Source organism: Amblyomma mixtum, chromosome 8 (genome assembly GCF_055824585.1).
Source record: "Amblyomma mixtum isolate Tamu chromosome 8, ASM5582458v1, whole genome shotgun sequence".
NCBI lineage: Eukaryota > Metazoa > Arthropoda > Arachnida > Ixodida > Ixodidae > Amblyomma > Amblyomma mixtum.
In genome coordinates, this window is record NC_143019.1 from 37,700,995 (window position 1) to 37,721,860 (window position 20,866).

Genomic DNA, 20,866 nt, shown 5'->3' on the forward strand with positions numbered 1-20,866 from the left:
CGAATATCAAGCAAGTTTGATTTCTTGTAGAAACCAAAGCTTTGCGTGAACACGGTGTCACTTTCTGTAGCCTAAGCGGCATTTAAGAGGCAGTAGTTAAGAAACGGACTTCACACTCGAGGTATGGCTGTACACCGTACCGCTCACGCAGTGCCGCCGCGCCTCCGTTTCTTAGTGCCGCTTTCCTGTGCTTCGCGCTGCTGTGCTACGAATGTTCGCCTCCTTTTCTTTCTTTTCCTACCCTTCGCTGCACTTTCACTGTCTCTCCTTTCTAGCGACCCACGCCGCCTTCCTTCTGCGTCCATAGCCAGCTTTACTTTTTTTTTCCTTGCACGCCGTATGCTTTACCTCATGGCCAGAAGTGCTTCAAGAAGTTGGCTTCTCCTCATAAGTTACGAGGGCAGTGGTGAAGCTATCTCAAGGAGCACCTTTTTATCGTCTTTGGTATACATTTGCCACAGCCAGACGCTCTTTACTATAGCCGATTTTGGAAAAAATCTGTTCTATAGCCCAAAAAGAATGTACAGTCATCTATGGGGGGCGAAATGGGACCGTAGTTCCACTTTACTATATCCGACTTTACTATAGCAGGGAACTGCTGTATTCAGTGCCTTACAGGAATGCTCTGAAATATACAGTTATGCTGTTGTAACGTTGCCTATGCCATCTGTATGTTCTCAAAGAGTATAAAGGAGCACTTACTGCTCAGCCCGACAGAGGGGGCTAGGCCGGTTGCGGGAATATTTTCCCTTGATGATCCAGGATACCCAGGTGAAAATCTTCCCCAGCTCAACTGCTTTATGGAACAATATCCAGTTGGTTCCAGTTGGAGCCAACTGGAACCCAGCTGGTTCCAACTGGAACCAACTGGAAATTGTTCCATAAACCATTTGGGCTATCGGTGAGGACAAGCATAAAAGAGCAACAGGAACAGAGTGCCAGTAGATCCACCCATGAGCAGAAGTGAGAAGAGCATAGTACCCTGTCGATACAGGTCAATTTAAAGGCACACTGCGGATACCTTCTTCCATTGGTTGTTCTGAGTAAATTTTGATTGTACGGCCTTTGTGGCTCTGTCAATGTTGATTTTTGGAGCAAAAGACAGATTTACTGCTAGAAAACTTGGAGTTTAAAATTGAATATTCGTTTTTTCTCCGATTCAAACTCGTGACACTGATGATGATGTCGAGAGGATTGGGGACTTTGCGATCGCTGTTTGGAAATTAATGCCATTGCTGTCTAACCTCGGAGGTCTGCCTACAAAAGATATATGAATGTCGTCACAGTCTAGTTGTGAAAGCGATGTGTCTGGGCAAATTACATTTTTTGTTTTTCGTTTTCTACTTTACTTGCCAGGTCTGTTTTGAGTGAAAGTTGTTTCTTTGTCAGTGCAGCGCGGTTATCTGTCGACGTAGCTGTGCGCTCACTGTGCTCGCTGGTGGTTGATTGCATTGCAGGTGCCATAGCCTTGGCCGAGTTCATTGCCGACAGCCAGATCATTGTGAGGCTGGACCTGCGGGAGAACAAGATTGGCGTGGGTGGCCTCATGGCGCTGGCCCAGTCGCTGAAGCTCAGCAAGAGCGTCACGCGGCTAGACCTGGACCAAGTTAGTGCCGAAAAGGTGCGTGTGGCTGCGGGAAAAGGTGCAATTGGTGGTATATATATCCCAAGAAGCACAAGCAGTCGGCCCAATATTGCAAGTAGATGGTTTTACTCCGGTCCTTTGTAGGGCAGGCCTTTACCAATGCATTCCCAATATAAGGCCGGTTACCTGTGCTGCTCCCCTATACATTCCTAATATTGGACCAATCACCCATGCTGCTTCCCAATATTGGACCAATCACCTGTGCTGCTTCCCAATACATTCCCAATATTGGACCAATCACCTGTGCTGCTTCCCAATACATTCCCAATATTGGACCAATCACCTGTGCTGCTTCCCAATACATTCCCAATATTGAACCAATCACCCGTGCTGCTTCCCAATACATTCCCAATATTGGACCAATCACAGGTGCTGCTTCCCAATACATTCCCAATATTGGACCAATCACCTGTGCTGCTTCCCAATACATTCCCAATATTGGACCATTCACCTGTGTTGCTTCCCAATACATTCCCAATATTGGACCATTCACCTGTGCTGCTTCCCAGTACATTCCCAATATTGGACCAATCACCTGTGCTGCTTCCCTATACATTCCCAATATTGGACCAGTCACCCGTGCTGCTTCATACATTCCCAATATTGGACCAATCACCTATGCTGCTTCCCAATACATTCCCAATATTGGACCAATCACAGGTGCTGCTTCATACATTCCCAGTATTGGACCAATAACCTGTGCTGCTTGGGTAATGTGTCGCTGTTAGCGGAGTACAGCAAGGTATATATTGGACCAGTGAACTTGAAATTGAACTTGGAACAACTTTGTGAGCGCATGAGAATTATGGAGGTGCTGGTTGGTTGGCTGTGTGCGACAGATATATGCTATTCAGATTGGGCTCAAATGGCAGTGAAAGAGAAGGTATAAGAGAAGCCATGACTGCAACATAAGTGCAACTAGTTTATCACGTAACTTTGTTCAGTTGGTAATGTGCCATGAGGGAAAAAAAAGCAACAAAGCGTGAATTCACAAATGTGCCTTGACTTGGCTCGCTACCTCCACACCGTTCAGTAGAAAAACAGTTGCTCCTCCATTCAAGCGTCAACTGGGTTTCAAGACCACCCCTCGGTGTTTCCTCTGACGAGGCATTCCTCAAGAAAATCTCCAACTTGCCTTCCACGAGGAAGCGTGACTGGCGTGTGAGGACGAGATTAATGCAAAAAAGTGTACCTCAAAAAAGCACGTCACTGTATATTACGTGCACATTTTAGTATGTCATGCCTTTCAAATAACTCTCACGATAACTTTGTTCACAACCCAGTAAAGCATGTTTTCCTTGCTACATGAGCAGCACGGCAGTGAGAAACAATCCGGAAATGCTTTTGCATCTGGTAACATTTGTCATGGGCATCAGATATTGGTGTGAAAATTAGTGTATTTTTTTTTGTGTGTGAAATTTCTTGCTTTTTTGGTGATTGATTGAAAATTGTCAGTCCTATGCGGCACGTCACAATGCATGGGCCCGACTTAGCGAATTCGCTGTGCTTCAAAAGCCGTGCTTTTGTTCTGTACGAGCAATAGACAGGACACTTCCTCGGTTACATAGGTTCGCATTTTTATGTACAGGTATGTACCCTGAGACGCTGAGACAGGTTTGAAAGAGATGCAGTGAGTGCAGCCAATTTGAACAGACCTCTTCTCTCAGTCGACTATCACAACAACCATTGAAATGTGTCATCGCCTCAACGACATGGTCAGATGCACGATAAAACAACATGTGGGGCTCTGCGAGGATTAGATGAGGTGGAACAGCTTGCACCCTTCCTAGTTTCAAGTGAAATTCTTTATATGATCCCGTTTGTCAAGCCTTCCTGGAAGTAGGCTGCTCATATCGAATCAGTATCAAACATCTTATAGCAGAAGGTTCCACTTCACCTGCTAGTGCATGCGTCTCGAATGCATGCCCATACAGAATGGAGTTTTTCTCACACTCTCAGAACTACTTCAAAAGCATAGGGACCACAGATTTCTCACCTCTCAGTGTTTCCGCACGGTCGCTGACTCCTCAAGCCAGTGGGTGTTTCTCCGCTTGATCCCCCCTCTATTGTTAGGAACAAGTTGAGCCCACATAAAAGAAGAACTAGGAAAACCGTCTCCATCATTTTTCCTACGTTCGTCTTTTATGTGTGCGCGACTCGTTCTTTACAATGGCAATGCATCAACTCTCCAAACAAGAAGTTCTAATCCCCCCCCCCCCCCCCTCTCTGTTGTAGGATCCATCCCTTCCTTTTTCCAACCTACATTTCACAGCTGTAGCAAATAATGTCAACAGCCATCTTAATCTGGGCCGACATTCAGCCTGTGCATCATGCCCCACTCAAGCACCACGTGACCTTTTGCACATATGCTGCTCGCTTTGAAATGAGCGTGCCAGCTTTCTCCATTGCTCTCCCGTACCTGTCCCAACTCCAGGCCATCACCCTTAGGCCATACTCTTCAATACCCTTAACTCCTACCCTTGAGATTTTACCAGTAGTGCTTAGTACTTAGGAGTGTGCATCAACACAACCTACAAGCACCACACGCACCATCTTCTTGAACTCTCAGACAGCTATTCAAGGCCTTCAGCATGGCCATGCATTTCATCAATGCTCCACGAAAAATTAGCTGGTGCACTCGGTTCTATTCCCCCATACTTCTGTCGGGGCTCCTAGCCATGCCGGGATTGCACGCAACAAGCTGGTAAACCAGCTCGCCTGCGATACATTATACCGGCCCACTCAATCCCCTGGCCATAACGCCACCGTCCAGCATGGAGGTCATCGAAATTAAAGAAAGACATCTCCCATTATGACAACGTGGTGGACGTCCATTAGACTGCATAAAATTCAGCTCAACGTCCTGCTCACATCGGCATGGGCTATCTTTCTAAAACATACATTATCCCCTGCATGAAATAACTGCCCTGAACCATATGCCAGTTTATCACATTGCCTTCTAGAATGCCCTATCATTCAGTCTCCTTATCTCCCCTCCTCACCCCTCTTTCATGGAGTGCGTGTCTCGCCTCAGATCAGCCACAATATGTATCAGCTGGCTGTGGTAATCCTGGCCTAATCCCTTCTTGGTGCTTGATATTGATTGACCAACTGAAGTAACCCTATTGCTACTACTGCTACTACTGCTGCTCTGACTGCTTCATTCACAGAGGACCTGCATTGTTAGGAAGTACTAGGTGACATCAGAATTTGGACTTTTAGCAACAGTGGAAAAAAGAAATTTTGTGAACAGGTCTAAACTGTTGTGTTGGACATGGAAGCATGTGATGAAGGATACCTGTAGAACTGTCTTTTAATAGCATTCAGGTTTATTTGTGAGGCTGAATGTACTATGTGTGAGACATGCACCAGTTATGAGTTATGTTTTATCTGTGTTTAATTTTTATGTGGGGTCACCGGTTCCGAATGTCTTTCTTTTCATGTACTCATCTCTTCCATTTCTTTTCGGCTTTGAGAATTCTCTCATTTCTGCAAATTTCTCTTTTTCAAGGTTGACCTTTTTTTTCTTTGTCCTTGTTCTTTTTGCTGGTATAGTTCTAGCCTCTTCTCATTACAGGGCCAGACCATTTCAGCCTTTCCTTTTTAATCTTGACTTCAGCTTTGTCTTTTCTAGGTTGTATATCCTTGTCAGCACCAGTGAAAATTAAAAACTTACCTAGTTCCTCCACAGCGACATTGAAAAATGTGTGTACAAAACAGTTTCTTTTCCTGCTTTATCATGGCCAAATCAATATTAACAAAAATGACTACTTAAAACCACTCACCTGCCACTCCAGTAGAACGAATCAGTTAATGTGTTTGACCATTTCTGTCGCGATGTAACACTCGCAAGTACTCTCGTTTTCCGTTTTCTATTGAACTGTGGTATGGTTTACCAAGTGACATTGTCGAAGGCCAATCTGCTGAGGCGTTTGTGTCACGGTTGGAAGTGTATTTGCAGTCTTCACCTGAGTGACGTTCCAGAGTTGTGCCTGGATTTACTGATAAGAACCATGACATCATGAACATGAATATTCTTTTCTTTGGCTTACAAACCACCTTGGCTTATCGGTACATTGACACGTTTTTGTTGTCGTCCATGTTGTGTATTCTTTCTTGTGTGCCCTCTCCTGTTTGAGCTTGTGAAAAAGGCTCGCAATATTGATAAATAATAGGCACGGTGACAGATCTTCAGACAGATGCAGGAGATGTGTCTGTCTACTTGAGCACCTGTGTACCGTGATTGTTCCTGCATCGTTCTGAGCCTCGTTTCAGCTGCTGGGAATTTTCAGTCGCGCTATCTTAGTGAGGGAATCGGAGTTGTTTTTAACAAGCATGCAGAATATATTGTCAAAAAGATAACATTCGACAGAAGTCTGTTTGGCTGGGAAATTTAATGTTAGGAGAAGGTAAGTGACGCCAACCAAGTAAAATACAGGAAAAACACGACATTTCGGGACCGGCTCGGCCCCTTCTTCACGGTGTGACTACGGGCGAGCGCAGCTTGGCTTTTTAAGCCCCTGCGTGGAGGACCTGCGGGTCAATGGCCGCAGCCCATGGACGTAGGATGAGGGGAGAGTCCCCAGGGACCGATTAACATTCTCTCGGGTTTGCTGAATGTGCCACGACTCGAGTAGAAGCCTCCTGCGCTGCGTCAACGCAGCGCCGTGGCCGAACACTGTGAAGGGTGTGACCACCCAATTGACTTTGACAGCACTATTGTATTGGAAATGGAAGCTAACCCACGCAGGAGGCTTCTACTCGAGTCGTGGCACATTCAGCAAACACGAGAGAATGATAATCGTTCCCTGGGGACTCTCCCCTCATCCTACGTCCATGGGCTGCGGCCATTGACCCGCAGGTCCTCCACGCAGGGGCTTAAAAAGCCAAGCTGCGCTTGCCCGTAGTCACACCGTGAAGAAGGGGCCGAGCCGGTCCCGAAATGTCGTGTTTTTCCTGTATTTTACTTGGTTGGCGTCACTTACCTTCTCCTAACAGAATATGTTGTAATAGTTTGTTAATTGACAGTGCGGGTAAAACACACGTGCGCGTGCAGGACACTCAGGACAACGTCCAGGACCAGCGGAGGCTCCTCCTGGAGATTGGCGAGCAGTGCCGCCGCAACAAGAGGCTCCTCCGGCTGGCCTCGGTGTCCAGCGTCTGCAACGGCATCTCTGGTCCCAGTGCGCCTTCCCTGCAGGACACCTCCGCAGGACACCTCGCAAATGGCAGCGTCATCACAGCAACCACTGCCTCCACAACCCAGGTGGGTTGGTTCATGGTTTATTTATTTATTTATTTATTTATTTATTTGGTCACTTATGGTAATACATTTCTAATTCGTTTTTAGTAGATTCTTGATTATGCAGACCTCACGTTTTCGCAAAAAAAATATTCGTATTTTCACGTGTACCGTATTTTCCGGTGTATAAGACGCGCCTTTTTTTCATAAATCTTGCTGGTGCGTCCTATACAAGGGTGCGTCTTATATGCGAATTTTCCTTTTTTTTTTGCATGTTCATAAATTACTCAGGCTCATGTTCAAGCTTTTTTCACCGAAAAAATATCACTACCAATAACGCAGTTGTAATACGGTTAATACTTGAATACTGGGACCGCCGTGTGCAACATTTTTAGGTGAACTTTATCATAAAACGGGGATGACGACTTTCGGGATCACAAACACATGGCCGTTTCAGAGGCCCCAAGCAAAAGTAATGTGAAATGCCAAACGGTGGCGACAATCGCGCTTCTCGCCATTGTCAAGACAAGCTGGCGTTCTTTTTTAGTCACCCTTTGCAACTTTGTTTGCTCCGTGTATGTGGTACGTACGTAGTGCGAAGAGAATGTTTCATCTGCGTTGCCTCCAGAAATGGGCGAACTTTCTGATAGTGCCTCCGAAGATGAAGTCTTCGAAGGTTTTAAGTAAAAAAAAAAAAAATGTTATGGACATAAAGAGAGTTCATTCATTTTTCTTTCTTTTTTTGCTAGAACGTGGGCGGATATGGCGCCAGTGTTGCCTTTTTCGATCACTCTCCCAGGTGCGGTGCATTTCGCAATGGTCACGCAAGCATGTTTAATTAAGCTTCACTAGCCTAACTGGGGTGCGTCTTATACACGGGTGCGTCTTATACATGGGTGTGACTTATATAGCAAATTTTTCAGTGATGGCCTGCATATATGGGGGGGTGCGTCCTATACAAGGGTGGGTCTTATACACCGGAAAATACGGTAATTCTTATAGTCAAAAATCTCTTTACGATTGTTAAATTTCTACAGCAGAAAATTTAAAATTCCACCAATGGATAGCAAATATTCCGTGAAATTCTGTAAGAGACATCAAATAATGATTCATAATGCATGTACTTTGCGCTATTTTGTAACCAGGCATGAATATAGTGCGATTTTTTTTTTCCCAAGATTTACAAGGTAGCGAAAGTGGCTTTCACCACCTGACTTAAAAGCTGATAGGAGAAGCCAGCTTTTCATTCTAGCTAAGGATTTATGCTAAGGATTTACTGACACGTGCATGCATGCAGTCTCTGGCAAAAAGTGTAGCCTGTTTTAATTAAATTTTTATGGGCCTCAGATTTCAATAGGATTTGTTGCGTGCAAATAGAATGCGTTGCACTGGCTTGCAAGTCTACTAAGACATCAGCTGCATCCTGTCCATTTTCATGTCGCTCTGATATTAAGCTCAGTTGACTGCAAGAGTCACGTGCAACTGATTCAAACCAAGACTCAATTTTGCTGTTGCTGACAGGCTTCTGCAAAAGCTGCAGCCACCTGAAAGAATTCTTTCCAGCCATGTCACCAAATTTAGTGTTTGTGAATTGTTCAAAGTTTTAAACAGAGACTAAAGTAAAAAAAATCAGACTCTAGTAATAAAAGTTGTTCACTATATTGTAAGTAGAACTTTTTCTTCGGTAACGAACTGTAGACACTCAATCACTCCTTGCCAGTAAGTACAGGTCTTGATGTCACCTTGTGGTCATTATGCTAGTTTTTTTTTGTCTTTTCGTCTAATCTGCTGCCATTTCCTCTTCTGCAAATCGTCTAACATCCTCCTACTTTTCTCCATGCATTGAAAATAGGGTTTTGAAACTTCAAGGCTTCTGTGACCTTTGCAGACTCATCGTCTGATTGGGTCTAGAAGATTTCTGGCTACATTAGAATATACTCCATCATTTCCTTGCCTGGCATGAAACACCCTGGAAGGTTCAGATATCTGAGGCTCAGTTGCCAGACTGTTGCCTATATCATTTCGTAATCAAGCACCTGTCTGTAACACCAAAAAGTGAATTTCTTTTAAGCATTAGTTTATCGTGTGGTTAACTGAGTGCTGTCCGATTTTTTACCAGTGAAGCTTTGACTCCACTCTCATGGGTACATGTCTCAAGGCATAGTGCTTTCTTTTAGCTTTTGTGTTGGCTGAAACACACTGTTTCAAAACCCAGGCACGACCACCGTTCAGCACGAGCCTCTCCGTCAACGCCGTCACGGGTGGCAGCGCTGTACCACCCTCCAGCCCTGGAGGTAGCAGCCGGTTCCGCGTATCCCGCGTCTGCCTCGAGACTGATGCCGAGAACGGGCCTGTTCCGGAGAACCCAAACCCTTCCACCGCAAACCTCGAGCGCTCCCACAGTGCCCCCGCTTCCGTGCCATCCCGGTTCACAGTGACGCCCGTGAACGGGTTCGAACCAGCGGCAACCATTAGCGAGGGTGCAGCCGCCGAAAAGAAGGACGAGCAGTCAACAACGCTGAACACAGCGACTACAGAGGAGGAATCACGCAAGCACGGTGGTGATGGTGGAGGAACCAATGGCCTTGACCAAGACGAGGGGGACAAAGTGGAAGACGAAGACGACGAAGATGAGGATGATGATGAGGAGGACTTTGTAGGACACGCAGTCTCAAAGCCTGTAGCCATCTTGACGTCTGGCCCGGACCGCCGAGGGAGTGGGGACATGGGCGACTTCGAAGAAGCAGAAGACAGAGGCCAGGAAGAACCAGTAGAAGAGCAGGAAGATGAGGAGGCCAAGGACTCGCTCTCTGCACCACCCCTGCCGATGCCTGGAAGGACAAGTCCCACCTGGTTCATGTACCCCTCCGTATCGTCATCGGTGGCGCCGAAGAACGGGATGGCGGCGCCCCCTGGTGGCGGCGGGGAGCGTAAGCGTAAGATCAGCTTCCAGTTGCCCGAGGGAACAACGGGAGAAGGAGGACGCCGGCTCATCAATGGGCGCGGCGACCGGCGGATGAGCACACCCGCCATGCCTGTGTCTAACAGTTCCACCGCGCGCAAGAAGCTGTCGGCGCTCAAGCTTTGCAAGCGACTCGAGAGTCTGGACTTGCGGAGCACAGTCCCCCTGTCGCCAACCCGGCTTTTGGAAGGCTGGGGTGAGTGTCGCTACCTCATGACGCTGCTCGAGTCCTTTCTCTGACGCCAGCTCAGGCAGAGGTTGTGGCCTCGAATCGAAAACTGTGTTATGTCGGTAGAGAGAGGGCAGCACCCAGCTGCGGCAGAGTTGCAATGTCATGATGTAGCTATAAAGTTTACTGTGCTGCATGAATGCAGGTCGGCAGTGTTGTACCTAATCTTATTGCTGTTGCAATGCATGCTGTACAAGTTTCCTCGAAACTTAATGACGATAGTTATCATAAAACTACGCCAGTATGTTTCACTTGCAGTTACTTCGAGCTGACATTTCTGGCACCCACGTGGAACAAAGTTAACATTTTCGGACAATTCTTTGGTTTACTCATGCTTGTTGTAATGGAATTAATGCTGCTTAACTCCGTTAACTTGGTAGCCATACCTGCACGAAGGGATCAGTGTTATTGTTGATTCTCATATGTTTTGTCAAAGTGACTGAATGCGTAGACAAGGTAAATAAAGAGCAAAAGTTGTGAGCAAAATTCTCAGTAATTCTCAAATGGTGATTTTGTTTTCACTGGGTGCAGGAAGACAAATGAAATTCAGTTCAGAAGTGAGGCAAACAAGAGACTGTTCGATTTTAAGCACATGAATCAGTGTGCAGTGTACAGCTATGGAATGTTGTGCCTTATTCTTTTTTTGTGTTCATATTCTGTTGCTACACCATATCCGAGTTTTAAAGTTTTTGTTGTTCACTGTACATAAATATACAATCACTCAATGTCTTTGACATCAGAGCCTCTAGCTCTGTAGCACGAGGCCTGTGTTTATAGTGATTATGAAGAATGATGCTTTTTGTAATTGTAACATATCATAATTTGCGGCATCTTTTCAAAGGTGTGTTTTTATTACGCTACAAATACAGTGCTTGGTATCATGGTGTGTCTTTAACCACAAGCCTGTTTTCTTGTGCTGATCTCAACTAAAGTTAAGGATCTGTTTTAACAAACTTTAAGCATTCAGTTCTAACTGGGTTAAGGCTACTTGCAAACAACCTCCAATTGCAAATACACTTGTGTTAGCGGATTTGCAATGCCTATTTGGAGCTAGTTGTAGGCTACAATACCTTGACTGGTAGATAAAGGATCAGATATTTTTCTGGCTTTTGCAGTGTGTAAGTTTCTCGCATGGAAAAGTTTGTCTGCACAGACTTGCAGGTTCTATAGACCACAATGCCATACACATCTATGCAGAACATGGAGGTGTCAAGCTATACTATTCTAGGACTGGTCATTCGTGCCACACTTAGTGGTTTTATGCGAACTTATGCTGTTTACTTACAAGCATCTATTCTTCGTACTCCTGGTTTATTAAATAAACCTTACGCAGTTTCGGGTTCAAGAAAATTTGCACCTACGCTGTTTCATCTGTGGCTTCGTTAAAGCCTCTTTTTGGACAGTTTATCAGTCAAGGAGAAAGCTACAGTGAGTTTGAGCTAGCTCAAGTAAGGATTGTCTGCACAGTTTACGCTCCACACTTATGATGAATTAACTCTCAAATATCTGCAAAGCTCTTCAAGGCACTGAAACTCGCAGTCCATGTGTAGAATCACAGTGTATAGCACACCATCACCCTGTGACCCTTGAGCCAGCCTCTTGCATTGCAACTTTTGGCATCATCTGTGAACAGGAAGAGCCAATAAATCACAACAGCACTGAAAAGTATTAAAAAAACTGGACCAGAAGAGTCTGTCTATAGCTTCACAGTGTTTGGGACTGCAGGTGACAGAAACTTAAGGTAGTTTTGTTTGGAATGCTTTGTCATGTTTGTATTTGGTATGGTATCATGCGAGGTGTTCAAGGTCCTGAAGCTGCACATGATTTAAGATAGACAATGTAGTGGAAGGCTCCGGAATGATTTCCACTGCCTCAATTTTTTTTAACATGCACTGACATTGTGCAGCACAGAGGTGTGTTTTATATTTTGCCTTCGTCAAAATCATACCGCCGTGATCGGGATTCTATCCCACAACCTTTGCTTGGCATTGGGCTCAGGAGCCGAGGGCTGCGAGATGGAACCCTGATCACGACAGCCAGATTTCTGATCATTTAGAATAGATAGTTTTGAAAAACAGTGTCAAAGGAGCCATGGAACACTTTTTCCGATTCTTGCAGCACGTCACGTTTCATCGTATATGTTTCATCTTGCCACTTGTCTGTTCGTTTGTTCTGCGCTTTGAATTAACATTGGCCAACGCGTGTCTGTTGCCGCTTTGTGTCGTCTCATTGTCTGTCCTTGTCCTTTTGCAGCCTTCCCAGAGCCCTCTGTGGACTTTAAGTACCCGCCAGAATGAATGCCTTCCTCTCGAGGAAGAAGAAGTCGAGAGCAGTGAACCAGGGCTGAGCTGGCCTTTTCTAACGGAAGCTGGACTTGCTTGCAAGAGACAACTGTGCATGCGCCATATTGAACTAATGTTCCTAAAGCATTTGAAGCAGACGATTTTAATTGTTTATAAGTTATTGCCTTTTCTGGGGCAGCTTTTCTTCCCCCTTTTTAATTTCTTTTTTTTATTGGCTTCATGTGGGGTGCCGACACACACATTCTGTGCTGTTTGACAACGTGCGTTTTCTGTGTTTGTGCGTGCGCTTCTTGGTGTCTTCTGCTGTCACAAGGAAAAAGCACAAGTTTTTGTGTCCGCTGGTCACAACACCTGTTGTGTTGGCTGCACAGGGGTGCTGGTAAGGTCTTTACTCTGAATATGTGCCACAGTGTAGGTTCAGTGGTGAGAAAATTACAAAGCATTGTTTAGGTAAGTTCAAGCGAGGTGTTCATGTTTTCATATTAGACATGTTGGCAGCTGGAATGCTTGGAGGAGTGGCTTGAATGACGACCTTGTGAGACGATACATTTGTTATCAATCACTCATACAGACATGCTGCTGTACGTGAGTATGCATTGCAAGAAAGCTTGTGGCTTCAAACTTGTTCATTGTGGTTAAGATAAAACATAGTGAACACCTGCCTCAGGTCAGCACACCTTATACAAAGCTAGGCAGTACATGCCATTTCTCTCATCCAGCTTCTTTGATTGCTCTACTGAAGTGCAACGGCAAACTACCTGGCGATGTACTTGCATCACATGGCAGCATGGAATGACGAAAGATGAGCACAAAATATCATGACTGCATTCTTGGCTCTTTTTGCTTTTTTCCTCAATGCCACAAAAGGCATCTGTTTTACATCACCTTTATCTTTAGCGAAGATATTTTATCATAACAACCTCTCGTAAAGCTCACTGTGAAGTTAGTGGGCAAAGTTTGGGCACTTCAGCCTCACTGAGCTAAACAGACCGATGTCACAGGCATAAACATTTCGGGCAAACATTTCTGTGCACATAGCGCTTGCTTTTCTGTTGCGACATCGTTAAAGCTGTCATCCTGTGTGCCATCATCCTGTTACACATAAGCATGTGGGTATCATAACATTTCATTGCCATTTGAAAAGTCCATTTTCATTTATTTCTGCCTCTTTTTTGATTTTTTATGTTTTAATTTGATTTACCTCTGGGGACATTGACTGCGTCGGGAGGTAATCCCACCTGTCTTTATTGCAGGGAGTGCCGTAGAGGTGCTGTGTTTTTATCTTGGTCACAGTGTGTGATTTTTGTCGTGTCATCACTGCAGTCGCAGCCTGTGTCTGTTTTCTGTTTTGCTTCATTTTTGTTGTTGTCACAAAGCCATCGCCATACGAATTGTCATCAAAGAAGGCAGTTTTGCAAAGTGTTCCGGTTGCTCGTTGACGGAAGACTGCGGATGTGTTAACATTGGGTGACTACACGTCGTTGGTTCTCATGCATGAACAGGGGTGGGTAAAGTTGATTGTTCAGCTACCCGTGGTAGCGTTGCTTCCAGGGCCTAGCTCTTTTGGCCAGCTTCCAATAGGATGATCCAATAGGTCCTTCCAATAGGATCATGGCACATTGCATAACATCGCTCTGCGGTGGGTTTGTGCAGATTTGTTACGTTACAGCCAACCTAGGTAATACAAATGCAGTTAGCAAAACTGTGCTTTGCATCACACTTCTGCTGTGGTTCTTCCATTCTTGAGCCATTTTTCTTCACCTGTGCTTTCACCTAGTGCAAGCTTTTTCGTTTTTTTCAGGGCTCCCAACTGTTAGGTGGTTCAGTGGTGCTTGGTGCTTTTAGTGTGTGTTCTTTCTTTCTTGTTTGAAAGCATGCACAGACACTGTGAAGCATGGACGACTACAGAAAGGCAAAAGAGAAGAGAAAATACTGCTTCCCATACCTTTCTTGGTGTGATAACTTATTATACCGTATTGTGCGTTTTTATCGTAAAGACTTTCAAAATTTTTCTTACCTCAATCGCTGGCTCCTTTGCGGTGAAACTGCACACAGAGCTTGCGTATTATGGTAACTTTTGTATCGTAGCAAGTTTTACAACGGTACTTACTTAGTTGAGTCGTGCATGATGCAAAAGCGCAATCGTGTGCGTCAAGATCGGCGTACCGAAACCCAAAACACCGAGTTTTTGCTGAAGGGCGGCAGTAGCGCCATCTGTCTTCCACAACGAAATTAAACAAGGAGAGCACAGCTCAGGACTTCGCGACGTCGTCCTCCGACGCTCACGAAAGGAGACGATATAAGCTGAATTGAATAAAATCATTGCACGAAAAGAAGACGTCAAACAATATTCCTTGAATGGCAAAGCCTCGTTAAAATAGTTGATTCTGGCATTTTTTCCGCTCAGTTGGCCGAAAATGTTCGAAGCGCTTCAGTTGAAGCAGACGAAAAGGCCCCCCGCGCCCATACCCACGCTCCTTGCAACGCTCGCCTTGTGACGCTTTTCACTGCAGACGACAGATGGCGCTACTGCCGCCCTTCAGCAAAAAAACGGTGTTTTGGGCTTCGGTACGCCGATCTCGACGCACACGATTGCGCTTTTGCATCATGCATGGCTCAACTAAGTAAGTACCGTTGTAAAACTTGCTACGATACAAAAGTTACCATAATACGCAAGCATTGTGTGCAGTTTCAACGCGAACGAGCCAGCGGTTGAGGTAAGAAAAATTTTGAAAGTCTTTACAATAAAAACGCACAATACGGTACATGCTGTTTCTGAAGGAGATTAGTGTTGCTGTTATGTTATGTAGCAAGCTGTTATGAATGCAGGTGTTACTGCAAGAGATATTTTTATGTGGACGCATATGAAATCCAACAAATTGATGCAGTTAGTTGGCAGATACAAGTTATTGATGCAGATTGAAATGCATCTATGATAACCACAGTGCATCTATGACAGAAGGACTTGACTGGGCTTGTCAGGTGTGTTTATTTATTGACCATCGCTATGAAAACACTGCACCACCAAGATGCTTGACGCTGTACTAGGCCGCAAAGTTTGCAAGCATGCTACATAGTTCAAGTAAAATGTAGTTCTTTTCTTCTGAAAGCACTCTGAATATCCTGATCCTTCTGTACAAGGGATACCCACATGAACACTAATATGTGTAGTTTCTTTATGTGCCAGAAGAATTCAATTCCATCTTTCTGACGTTGCTTAAAAACGGTCTCAGAACTGTATTTATGGGACTGTGGTAATGTTACATTGATTTTGTGATATACTGCGTGATGATTGCAGTCTAGCATAATGAAAATGAGCAACTACAATCTATTGCACTGTTCATCTTTTGACCGCTCAAGCAGCTACCGAGCTCTTGTACTGCGTGTAAAGTCGGTGTTGAGGGGGTGTTCGCTTAAGCCTGCTTACGCTCTTGCTCTTCAACTCAGTTATGAACTTGGCCTGCTGAATACTGTTGACCTGGAGTTTGTATTATCAAACCTCATTGTTATGTTACAAATGCAGTAGACTCCCTTCAAGAAGCATGAACGTCCTGGCTAGTTAGACATGCTTTGTGAAGACTGATGCATTAGGCAATGGCGTGCATGAGCACTTGTTTTTGTCCTCCTCTTGTGCGCATCATTTCCTGCTGTATCAGCCGTGGCAAAACCCTTCAAGACAGACACAAGATGACATTGTTTATGGGTTCAGCCAAACTGTGACTTCACAGAGAGGCTTAGGAGAATGTGTCAGTTTTTATGAGAACATATAGAGACACTAAAAGTAAACCCATAATGAAAGAAGCATAAATGGGGATTTTATGCGAACATATATAGACCTTTCCAAAAAGGGCTCCCTGGGCGCTGCCATATTGTTTCCTGGACTGCAGTGCGCACCTCGCGCTAGCACGTGCACACTCGTTTATATTCACCCCACCCCTCATCCCAAAACTTGTTGTTTGTGGACACAAACATTTTATGGTTTGGTTTGGTTTGGTTTATGGGGTTTAACGTCCCAAAGCGACTAAGGCTATGAGAGATGCCGTAGTGGAGGGCTCCGGAAATTTCGACCACCTGGAGTTCTTTAACGTGCACTGACATCGCACAGTACACGGGCCTCTAGAATTTCTCCTCCAAACATTTTATGATGACAATGACGTACCAAGTTGGCTGTGATATCAGGTGTTCCCACGTTTGTAGCTCATCGTGCCCGGGGGTACTTTGGCACTCATAATCTCAAGTTGTTCCTTATTCACTATGAAAAATAAACAGCTATTGAATGAAGTGTTGCGAGCACAGTTCGTCCGCCGCCGCTTCCACCGTGCTAGCGCAGTGCCCACTGCAGTCCAGGAAACAATATGGCAGCGCCCAGGTTGGAAAGGTGTATAGACACTAAGAGTAAACCTATTTTGAAAGAAGTATAAATGGGGAGGATTTTGTTAGGGAACGTATATCAGGCACTCCAAAGATGTCTCAGAAGTGCTGCACACAGCATCTTTTGTCAACCATTCCTAGGGTGAAAATCTTTCCCAGCCCAAATGGTTTATGGAACAATTTACAGTTGGTTCCAGTTGGTACCAAATGGGTTCCAGTTGGTTCCAACCGGAACCAACTGGGAATTGTTCCATAAACCAGTTGGGCTGGGAAAGTTTTTTTCATCCTTGCCTTTTATGCCTTGTCACCCTCTGGTTGCATTCTGCCCTTAGCCAATGCAATGTAATCGTAGAAACCTAATGGCCTCTTGACACTGTAGGATGATAATGGGCTTGGCGCTGTTAGAAACGGCATTAACTAAATATTTATTACATTGTGTTTGTCATAAATTAAACAAAGGTCCTGGAACTGTCCAGCTTATCAAAGAATTCACTTGTGGAAGTTCATCTTAGAGGGAATCTACTGTATGTGAATTGCGCTTCCATGGTGAACCGTTGAAGGCCACTTTAGACTGTAAATGACTGAGAGATACACACTTGATGTTTAGTTGTTATTGGAGCAATCCTGGAACAATTGTTATTCCTGAAAGCAAAATATTCACTAAGAATGCAGTTTTTTAAACATGTAATAAGTGAAAACTTAATTGTTGGGGACATATTTCCACAAGTTAACCCATTCGCTTCTAACTATGGATTCGCCATCCTTGCTTTGAAATATTTGCTTCAAATACTCATCAGCGAATAATGCCACATGCTTGGCTGCTAATTTTTCGATGGTAGTTCTCACACAAGATGACACTAGTTGCTCGCTGCTTTCGAAAGTATATGGCAGGAAAAAAAATTTTCTCGCAGCTTCTTTTGAACACGACTGTGGCATTGCGAGAAAGCTGAAGTTTTAAGGGTGCTGAAATTAATCTGCTGCTTTTTGGCAGTGAGGAGGATGCAGTGTGCAAATACCCTAAACTTTTAGATGATAGTGAAAGCAGTGAGTGTAACTTCATCTGCAAGGCGAGGATTATTACTCGGACTCTGAGGCTGGCACTTCAGATGTAGCTTGTGCCTCGAATTGGAAATCTGAAAGCGTGCAAGGAAACATTCGTCACTGTTATGTCTTTGGCTGTTTGCATAAGCTATATTTTCTTCCAAGAGTGACTGAAAAAGAATGTGCTACACCGAGATAAAATTTTGTCTTGTCGAAACAGGCGAAAATCGTAACTGGTCAAACTGGTTTAAGGAACAATTTCCCAGTTGATTCCAGTTGTTTCCAGTTGGCTCCCTAGTTGAATACCAGTTGGTTCCAACTGGAATCCGACTGGAATCAACTGGGAAATAGTTCCTTAAACCAGTTTGACCAGTTACGATTTTCGCCTGGATATATGGTGCCTCGATACAGAAGCGTTGAGAACGAGCTGTAATTCCATCGCAAATGGGTCTAGAGGCTTGTCAGTTGAACCATTTTGTTTGCCAAATACATCTGAATGATGGCAGAGCAGAAAACATCACACAAATGTTTAGTATACAAAGGCCAGGAAAAAACATAAAAAGCTGTCAGGAGTGCGACTAGTGCCATTTGGCAGTTCACAGACCTGAATTCTTCAAGTTTTTTCACAAACATGGAAAATTTTACTTGCTCTAGATTTATGATTGTCTTGAGAGCTAAACAAAATTAAAATTTCTCGTATGCGACGTTTTCGGTGCAGGTTATTGCTGATTGTTTCCAGCTACACAGATCTTGCTGTGCCCGCGGAAGTGATTGGGTTAAGTCAATATATCGGGATGTTGGACATATGTATTTAACTTCTGCATGTCCCAGTTGCACTTCTTGCCATGAGTAGTTTGCATCAACCTTGAACATGTGACATAAACAAAGCAGAAATTTTTAAAATTTTGTTGCGTTCAAATCAAGTTCCTATGACAGACCTCTGGAATTTATGAAAATGCAAAACAGTTTATTAGAATTTTGTAAATCTGCATAAACTGCTGCACACAGGCTTATGTAATCTAATGCAGGGAAACTGACCAGCAGCAGAATGTCACTTTTTAAATAATGCTGCGCTGAAGCAATTGTTGCAACTTGTGAGAATTCAGTTATCCACTTGTAGGATGTCCACAACAAAGCAAATGTGCAAGTTTTTCTCGCAGAGGTATTCAACGTAGGTTCAGTGTTCTATATGTCACCACAATCAAGTGATGTACGTTCAGATGTGTGCGTGAGATGCCTCTCACATTAAGGCCCAACTGCAAAATTCTGCACTGTTTACTGTATGGATTGTTATTCACCTGAGCATTTTGTCAAAGCACAGAGCTGTGCATAGAATGTTATGTGGTTGATGCTGACAACTTGAGGTATAGTGAGATCATTTGTTTCTTTTCGCTTGTCTCTTTCTTCTGTCGCTTGAAGTCACATCAGTGTTGCTAGTACATGTTTGGCATGCATTTGTATGGCGGGGACCTACAGGTTCGCTGTGGTTACTCTGGGTAACCCACTAAACATTTGCAATACGCTTGAGCTTTAATAGCTGGGCAAGGACACAGCTGTTTCAGCCCAAGTTACATCTCGTACGCTGGTGCTTGTCCGATGCAAGACAAGCTTTACTCTGTCTTGCCACGCTCTGCAGCTTGTGCGAAGCACTAGAATATGGCCAACGTTGTGCTCTAGTGCTGCACAAAACTGTTGCCTCACACCATCCGCTTCCCCTTTGACCCTATTATGTCACCACATGAATGAAATCCTTCAATTTCATTTTGCTGCCACACTTTGCTTTCGTGGCTCAGCGGGCAGCCTTTTGTGCCATAGCTGAAGAAAGTTTCTGTAGCTACACAGCCCATTTGTAAATATCAGCTTAATGCCATGCCTTGCCACTACTTTCTTCATAGGAAAATTGTAGCTAATCAATGTCTTGTAATCTTTGTGCACTCAAGCAGTGCATTTAGCCTTGTGATTATATTGTGTGTGCACTGTCATAGAGCTTGTCCTCTGCATATTCTTTGATTGCCTTGGAGCATAATGCTTCGAACTCTGTAGAACCCTCCCACTGCTGTTGCTGTGTATTGTGCTGATCTCATGTATGATCCGTCGTCTTCTATGTCTCCCTTTTCTCCTGGAGTGGTGGTAGGAAATTGTAGCCAAGACATCAGCGTGCATTGTTTGAAGATGCCATCACTTGGGAAAGCTAATAGAGTCGTGGTTATTGAAACAGCATTAACAAGTCTGGAAGGAGATAAATGGGCAGCTTGGACTGTGATTGAAGGGTTAGGATTAAGCATTTTCAAATTATGAATAATGAAGCATCGTCGCAGTGTATTTCACATTCTCTTTTTAAATGTATGCATGTGAGCGGCATCTTTCTTTTTTTTACAGCTTATCGTTAATATTGAGGATGTGAGGTTGCTTGCACTATTTCTTGCACTAAAACGTCTTTCATTTAGCTGTGCAGTGTCAGATTCCACTGGGCTGATCAAATCTTGATTGACACCATGCATTCGTTATATGCAAGTTATGTCGGAGTAAGTATAGCATAATCAAAAGTCCAAACTTTATATTTGTATGTAGTGCTTGTACAGGGCAGCTTTATGAAATGCAAAAGGCACTTGTTAACTTTTGGTGCATCTCTGCTTGTCCAGAAGTAGTGGCTTTGGCCGTGGTTGCCCTTAAAGGGCTACTGAAGCGGTTTTAGAATTCGAAGAGTTTTAGCTTGCCGAATGTGCGAAATGTGCTGGTAAAGCCTGCAAAATCGTTTTGCTCTAGCATTTGAAATGGTGGCGTAATTGCCGAATAAAGTCGTCGGCGGCGTTCAGGCTTCTCCGAAGTGCACAGCGACGGGCAGAGGCCTCGATAATGACGTCACGTATGACGACACTGTGTTTCCAGCGAAGAAATGATTATTCCATGGAAGAAAACCGACGCCATCGAAGGTGAAGCTCACAGTGCAAATTTTGGCGCCATGTGAGGACACACAGCAGCATGCAGGCGTAAGCAGCGGACATTGAAGTTTCGGCAACAATGACGTCACTGCTGAGTTTCCTCGCACTCCTCCAACGTAGTGAGGAGAAGC

General features: G+C 44.4%; 1 protein-coding gene across 2 annotated transcripts in view; it reads left to right on the forward strand.

Moving 5' to 3' along the window:
• The window catches only part of LOC149332123 (uncharacterized), a 373,230-nt gene extending 359,516 nt beyond the window's left edge, over nt 1-13,714 (forward strand). For both annotated transcript variants that reach the window (XM_089557078.1, XM_089557079.1), the window contains exons 10-13: nt 1,458-1,621; nt 6,702-6,911; nt 9,103-10,045; nt 12,332-13,714. In XM_089557078.1, the coding sequence (XP_089413204.1) occupies nt 1,458-1,621; nt 6,702-6,911; nt 9,103-10,045; nt 12,332-12,375 (1,361 nt within the window). In that variant the 3' untranslated portion in view covers nt 12,376-13,714. The remainder of the gene's footprint in view (nt 1-1,457; nt 1,622-6,701; nt 6,912-9,102; nt 10,046-12,331) is intronic.
• The last annotated feature ends 7,152 nt before the right edge of the window (nt 13,715-20,866 follow it).